The 8,333-nt window shown below is 29.6% G+C and overlaps 1 protein-coding gene across 1 annotated transcript; it reads right to left on the reverse strand.

Annotated features, from left to right (window-relative positions):
• Positions 1 to 7,263: 7,263 nt before the first annotated feature.
• LOC119686294 (protein brown-like) lies at positions 7,264 to 8,249 on the reverse strand. The gene is made up of 3 exons (XM_038100847.1): positions 8,150 to 8,249; positions 7,530 to 8,088; positions 7,264 to 7,463 (listed from the first exon to the last, which is right to left on the reverse strand). The coding sequence occupies exons 1-3, from the start codon at positions 8,204 to 8,206 to the stop codon at positions 7,276 to 7,278; spliced, it is 804 nt and encodes a 267-aa protein (XP_037956775.1). The 5' UTR covers positions 8,207 to 8,249; the 3' UTR covers positions 7,264 to 7,275.
• Positions 8,250 to 8,333: the final 84 nt, after the last annotated feature.

Raw genomic sequence — 8,333 nt, forward strand, 5'->3', positions numbered from 1 at the left:
TATATATATAAAACTATTTTGCAACACTTAAATTGCATTCTAAACAAAAGCAACGACACGGCGTAGAAGGGGGTCCTCTCTAAACGAATTTATCGTCAGCGTAAAATGATAATTATAAATAAACGTACATGTAGAATTGTTATTGGTAATTGACTATTAAGTATTATTTTATGATTTTTTAAAGGGGTTTAGTATTTAGCTTATATGATCAAATTAATATTACAGTACTTGACATACATCGACTCAACTCATTTAAATGATAATAGACGCTATTTTGTCACCTAATTTAAGATTTTAAGATCGTATTTCATTTGTTCATATTTAAAAAAAAATGTTTTAAATCTGACTCGATTTTGTTTTGACCGAAAATGTTATTGTAAACATAATATAGTATAAAAAAGTTATATATTGTTATAATTCTTTTAGTAAAATTTTATTAGTCACACATAATTATCATCGTAGCAGTATGATAATATTTTATATATGTATATAAGGAAAGGAATATTGTAAATAAGCATTTCAGATCATAAAAATCGTAAATTTAAAAAAAATTTATCAACATCAGTTACTTAAGTATTCTGAAAATCAACTATTAAAAATGCCATTGTTTTAGAGAGCACTAACTTTGTCGATTATATGAAAATTAGACATATGTAATAATAAATAATTGCACATCCAGTCTCAACTAAGAGATTAAGTATTGTTAGTTTTTCTTATATTATTTAAAATATATAAGAAAAAATATATGTTATATAATAGTATTACTTTTGGGTAGTACAACCATCTTCAGTATATGTACAATCCCCTTCAACATTCATAGATTACAAGAACAATAACAATAGACAATATAGTTCTACTGGTAATAGAAAGTTGTTATATTTAAGGTTACTTACATTTCCCTACAATTCTGGAGACCCTACAACCACGAACTGTATGCAATCTGCGCTGGAGAGACCGCGTATTGCCATTGCATATATGACAGATCGATAGATAACATATATGCTTATACTTAATATCCGAAATTTTTGCAATTGTGTCTATTAATAAAGAAAATTTTTCAATATAAACACGTTGAGTTTATTTATAGTAAATTATAAGTTTCAGATAACTGTTTTACAGTTGTGTAAATAAGCGAATTCAATATCTTCAGAAAACTCTAATAAAAAATATGAAATATTCACGAAACTTCAACCAAAAGTTAAGATTGATCGTTTACCTTAATTTTCATCCAAATTAAATTTGGACCTTTACACCTTGGTTATAAAATATTTCTTACAGATCAAGGTGAACCACTGTCCCTATCAAAATAATACGTTATCGTAATAAAAAGAGGAGTAATTGCCACCAACCCCGGCGTCACTCCCTTAAATTTGATGCATCGACGGCACGTGAATGTGCAGGCAGTCCGAATTCCATAACATATTTGGTTTTTTTTACTAAAAGATATAATAATAGTTATTAGGCGGAACTTCATTGTTAGTTATTTTAGTTGATAGGTTTTTTGTTCTTAGTTTTTATAAGACTTGGAATTACAACAGTTTAGTTTGAAATTTTAACAAAATGATTTTATTTATTTATTTTTCTGAAAATTCTAATCTATAGAATGAGGTTTTACTTAAGTTCAAGTTGTATTATTCAACCGTCCACTTGAACTTTATAATAAAATAATTTATTAACTTCTTCATAAGTCCGTTTAGTCTGCATATATTTAATAGATTTTTAGTGAAGTTGATATATATTAACAATTAAGCATGACTTCTTTCAAGTTTATATTTTGAACATAACTTCCTTTTTATGTTAGGACTTCGTTTTTATTAGTTTTGGACACGTTACAGAAAGTATTAGTTTTATAGATATTTTGATATCTCAACTTTGATATTAGCCTATATACACTTACTGGTCCAGTGTGTTCTTGAGTATATAAGTCAGGTATGGGTACATACCCTTACTTGTTCAGGGTGTTCTCGAGTACATAGGTCAGGTATGTCTCTCCAGAGATGAGTTTAAGTATGTAGAGCGTTCTATATATATTTTTGTTCATATGGTATTTAATATTAATATAATTTTTTTATAATATTTTATAAAAAATATAAAATTCATTTTATTTACTGATTGCTCTATGTTAGCAAACGGTGCTGTTATATAAGAAATAAAATTTTTTGCCAATACTTTGCATTTTCAATAATCTATCTTATTTTAAAAGTACTCAAATCTTACAAAATTCTTTAAAATAATTTATTTATTTAGATTAGAACTGGTTTTTAAGTTCTACTCTTACATTTTTAAGAAATATGCATTCAAACAATGTTTCAACAAAGCCAATTTGCCAACAAATCAATGAAGTGTTCATTTGATAATTCCCAATCAAGCATAGAAAAGACGTCAAATGCGAACTGATTTTAATCCAATGTGCCAAATAAACTACTTACGAATCAACTATTTTCAAAATTATAATAAAATCTAATTGTGATTTATTGTGCATCGAGCTAGAAAAAATTAAAAATTAAAATTAAATACATTAAGCGCATTTGCAGCGCGGTAGAAACTATAAAACTTTAAAACAAGTCGCAAATCAAATGGTTTAAGGTTGGCGCTGTGACTTTGCCTGAAGCTGTGATTAAGTCATTGCCACCCAATAATGAAACTACCATAAGATACAATAATACAATATTAAAAAATTCAAAACCAAATGGACAAATGTTTACTACGAAAAATAGAGCAACTAAAAAGTAATAGCAAAATATTTATATTAGTCACACAAAAATTCGCGAAATTCGGTCGAGAGACCCCGATAGTCGCGCGATAGGAGTAGAGGAGTGGTTTATGATTGAACGCTAAAAATTAACACATTTTTTTGCATATTAATTTTAATATTTTTTACTAGTTTTAATTTTGTATTGTTGCTTATTTAAGTAGCATTATCAGTTATGCGTCTCCCACCTCCTACCTCCCTCCTACACGAACAACCAAAGTATGTGACACAGACTGTTTAATTTGCAGTTGCAAATCCAACAGATACAGATTGGGAGTGAGTAGCTGCAAATTTCTGAAAGCGAACACGTGCTCCATTTGCTTATTGCATTTGTCGCGTTGCATATTGCATACTGGAGCAAATGACGTTAGGCGAACGAACGAGCAAATTAACCAATGCGTGAGTGTGTCTATTGTGGAAGTGAGTCACTAAAATTGTTAGTACGTCGGTTTTTTATATAATACATTTTTTTTTTGATATATTATTTTAAGTTATTTTACCGGCTTATGAGTATGTTTTGTTGTTGATACTAATTTTATTTAGTAGGGTGAAGACATATGTACATTTTGTTATATGACTTGTCCAAAGCTATATATTAACCTCATGTGTAATTATACTCTCATATGTCGAATAAAAAATTAAGTAATTTATTTAATTAAAATACATGCAAAAAATGGATTTATAGGATAATAGAAACATTTCAGCGAATTTACTAGCTTTGGAACTTCTATAGATGTCTCCCCAGAAGTACTAGCGTATATTTCATCAGACACCGGTAAAAGAAGCACTTACATATATGTACTTCCTGTAACTATTTTATAATTTGGGAAAGTTAGTCACAAAAAGTAAAATGATACACATAGACCATTTACTGCCTCATTGAGATACCATATACGGTACCCTAGAGGTGCCGGACCATATTTCTCTAGACACCGTTAATAGAAGCACTTATATTTATTTTTTTAAGCTAGCTTATAATAGGTAAAATCAGTAACAAAAGCTAAAATATCCAGATCGATCTGAGCTTAATGACACACATATACCATTTACTGTATACGGTACCCTAGAGGTAACGACGTGTATTGCACCGGACACTGTTAAAAGAAGCACTTATATTTACTTTCTGAAGCTAGTTTATAATATGAGAAAGTTAGTCACAAAATGTAAAATATCCAGATCGATCTGGCCTTGATAACACACATAGACCATTTACTGCCATAAAGATCATACCAGTTGAATTTTCTTTAAACTAACATATTATATCTCCATTTATAAAATTGCAGTCATTATTTTACGAATATTGTTGGATGTCCTTTTACCTATTATATTATTCTATTTATAAAACTATTTTCATTCTTTGAAAAATTTTGTTTTCATTATCTATGGAAGTGTTTCACGGGTAACAGGCTTTCTGTCAACTGCATTTATAGATGCTATAAACTTTTAAGAAGAAGATAGTGACGTCGTATTTAGTGTACACTAACTGCTTAAGTTATTGCTTTTGTTATATTTAATTACTTTATTCATATTACACAATATGCTTCAGTTGCTTCTATCAGTATAGAGACAGGCCCTACTTCTTCTATACATATAATTTAAGCATATTTTATTCCAATTGGGTCAGTTTAAACTGGTTCTCCGCTTAATATTTCGATTAATTCTTGGTCTAAGTTCTTGCTTATTAGCAGTAAACTAGCGATATCCCTTATGATATATGTATGTATATTTTATAATGTAAAAAATTTAATATTACGATACAACGTGTATAAAAAAAGTTTGGTTTTATATATTAATAACTGATAACTCACACACTTCGTATCTTTTTATTCCTAAAAGCCATGGCTGTACTACAAACGCAATCAACATTGATTTGTTTATGTTATATATATTATATATGGATGTAGTTTAAATTCTGTAATCGTATATAAATTTTAATATGTATTGTTCAGTATTGTTGCAGCTAATATGTATCTATTATTTTTATAATATTTTGGTTAGAAGATGATTCGGCATATTCGGCCCTGAAATAATTAATGATGTTTACTCGTTTTAATCATGTTCCAAATAAACACAAATTTTAATTTTTTTCGAAGATGATTTTTTGATTTCTAACTTTACGATTACTTGCGATAACCAAAGTCCTTTTCAGCATAAACGAGTTTTTAATAAAAATGATTAATTATTCTTGATCTATAAAAGGACTACGGTCACTGAAAGTGAATGTGAGGAAAAAAGGACATGAAGAGTATGTTTATAACAACAAAAACTGTTTTTGATATCCCGATTTAATGACATTGAAATAAGTGAATTTAAAGAAAAATAACTTTTTAATATTTATGAATTGAATTCGACGTAAATTCCATTTTATATTTTTTAAATTTTAGCCCAATAACGTTTATTTTATAACTAACAAAGTCGGCTATATTGCCGATAATATAATAAGAATATTAATCTTCATTACAGTTGGTTCTGCAATTTATATTAGGTGTTAGTCTTCTATGGAAAATTATACATATGATATGGTATATACAGTATAGTACATATTTCTACATGTAATATACTATTATATGGTCATATGTGCTATTTTGAAACTCAGATTCTATAAATGTCTTTTAGTAGTGTAAGGCATCGTTACAAGAATTTGTGAAGATTCGTATCTTATTGTGCTTTTGGCTTCTCTGTTTGTTGTGTTTTAAGACCATATATTAATATATCTAGGAATTGGAATAAACAGGGTCCCAGCTCCTAACGGAGCAGAGCAGTGCGACCATGGTTGACTAAACAGAAGACATTCCGCCTTCCGAATGCAAACCAGAATGTCGGCCATTGAGGACCTCCTAATCTCAGTAGGAAAAAGTAGTTCTTCTGACCCAGATCAAGGCTGGGCAGTCGCAGAGTCGACAATCTATTGCAGTCCATATGGTAGCGATAACGCAGTCACAGAAAATGTGACTGGAAATCTCGTCTGCTTCTAAGCAGAGTCGACAATCTATCGCAGTCTATATGGTATCGATAACGCAGTCTATGGTGACCCGTTAAATATTCCACCAGCAACCTCAACTTTGTTCTGTTGAAGAAGAATACCTTACCATAATAAATATATATATATTTAAATATATATAAATATATAAATATATATATATATTTATTTGGTTGGTGTCACTAATTAAATAAAAATAAGTGACAATAAAACCTGGAACTTGAGCATTGAAAGTTTGTGCAGCCTTGGCTTCTTGTGGATAAACACGATTAGTCATCGCTTCTAATTTGACAGGCACGAGTTCTAAGCCTGGCACTTGCAGTCCAAACAAAATTATATACGGACTATAAACTAATTAAATAAAAATTCGATTATTCCAAAGACCACTGATGAAGAGTACTTGGCAATACTCGAAACAGCGTTGTATGGTCAGCCAAACTTCAATAAAATTAAAATAAATTTTTGTGTTTGTCCTTTATTTCTTTCTTTGCTATTCAAAAACCCCTCTAAATTTTAATAAAGCTTCTTTGTCCCTATACAAAGAAAGTCTAGCTTTACAGCAACACAAATACTTTATTCAATATTTAAATCAATCTGATATGAGTAGATTGACTTTCCACATACTAAGACTAGGGAACAACCTATTAGACTTATGTCCAACGATTGATAATTATGTTTTGACTTTTTTTAAAAATTATTATTTATCAAAAACTGCCACAATCGAGAATTTTTAATTGATCAATAAAATCATTATCATTAAAAGACTACGTTGATCTTTGATTTTGTTTCACATTTTCAATCTTAGCAGCTCTGATGCTTATGTATTTCAATACTTTTTAATATTAATAAACTTTTGGATGCTAGTTAAAATTCAAATAAAGTCAATAGGAAGTTGAAGGCAAAAAGACACAAATTTTGTTTTTTATTTTTAATTTATAAATGAACAGCTCAAAACTTTGCAGACAGTCTCAGAAATTATTTTGTACATAGAGTTCTGGAAATTTTACAATTCAAACTACAAAGAAGCTAAAATGAAGAGCTGAACTTTTGCCTGAATTACATATTTACTTGACGTTGTAGTTGTGCTGATATGAAATACTAGTTAACATTACGAATGTAACTAAATTAAAACAAGCAGGCAGTGCCTAACTCCAACCAGGCAGGAATAACTTCACAAACAAGCAAAGTTCCCTGCGGAAACTAAGGTACAATTTTCAACTTTAACTTTTGTAAGTGCTGCTCTGGAATCCAAATTGTAAATGCATAATTTTATATTATAACTAACAAAATCACAAAGTTTCATGTTTTAAACTAGAACCGAGATGACTATTGAATAGTTGAAAAGAGTAAGAGAGCAAAGATACTTACGTCACAGAATATGAATGTTTTCACTTTAGTTTGTTACAGAATTTAAAGAACAATTTACTTCAAATAACAAAATCGCCAATTTATTGCATTATAAACTTAGTTACTATTTAAATATTATTATTAATAATTAATAATTAATTAAAAATATTCACTACGACTTATACTAAGCAAACTCTTAATAGTAACCACTACGTCTGACGTACTTTCGTATAAAAAGGAATGCTAAAATATTGAACACAACTGCTACACTTATAAGACCAACGCAATCCAACCAAAAAGTATAATCCGCAGTTCTGTAGGAACCACGTTGCAGCACTTCATAACCATTTTTCACGCACGGATGCTCCAAGTTTTGCGGACAATCTGTAAACGTATGTAGAATTAATAAGAAAAAACATTAAAGAAAATTTTTATTAAAGAAAAACGCACCAATTTCATCAACATCTATCCAAAACTTATACATTAAGGCTTCATTAGAGTAGAAAAACAGTGATAAATATTTAATTATCGGTATAGAGTCCACATTATAATATGCACCACCAAATATTAAGAAGATCAAATCGAATGGTGCAGCACACTCTGAAGCCATAGTATCAGTTTCGAAAAAACTGGACAAAAATAAACCATAACCAGTAGCAGCGATAGCTGCAAGACTCAATATCAAACCCATATTTAAAAATAGCAAAAAACCACGCGCATAATAGACAGCACCATAGACGACCGAGAAGAAAAGAAAACTTTTGAAGAAAGCCATCGGTATGAATGATAACACCACTGCCATATAATAGGCTGATGTACTATATATGCCTTCACCAACTTCTCGTCGCATTATAGGTAAAGCGGCAGGAAAAACGTATGTCACACCATATGAGAAAGTAAATATCATTTCTGTACTAAGCATGAATATTGAGCCACCAATATCTTGTACTGAGGTCTGAGTGAGTCCACTAATACCAGAATACATAATTGCCAAAGTACACGATGTTATCTAAATAAATATATGTATATTATTTGTTTGTATAATGATTGTAAATCATAAGCATACTTACCATAAAGAATCCTAAGCTCATTAGACCGCGTTTAATATTGCGACTATCTTCAGTCATAAACCGTAAAAGCAACAAATAAACTTGATATATCCAACGAATCTTCTTTCTGTTCATGAGAATCGATAATAGGTTATGTAATTATATTTCACATACACATTTATTGTATATTTCTTCTACTAAAATA

This window comes from Teleopsis dalmanni, chromosome 2, assembly GCF_002237135.1.
Source record: "Teleopsis dalmanni isolate 2A chromosome 2, ASM223713v2, whole genome shotgun sequence".
NCBI lineage: Eukaryota > Metazoa > Arthropoda > Insecta > Diptera > Diopsidae > Teleopsis > Teleopsis dalmanni.

What these genes read in the sequence shown, in the direction of transcription:
- LOC119686294 (XM_038100847.1), bottom strand. Translation starts at nt 8,206, where the DNA reads ATGACTGAAGATAGTCGCAATATTAAACGCGGTCTAATGAGCTTAGGA. An exon ending in TGAGCTTAGGATTCTTTATG is followed by an intron (nt 8,089 to 8,149) that starts GTAAGTATGCTT and finishes ATATTTATTTAG; the next exon opens with ATAACATCGTGTACTTTGGC. An exon ending in GATAGATGTTGATGAAATTG is followed by an intron (nt 7,464 to 7,529) that starts GTGCGTTTTTCT and finishes ATACGTTTACAG; the next exon opens with ATTGTCCGCAAAACTTGGAG.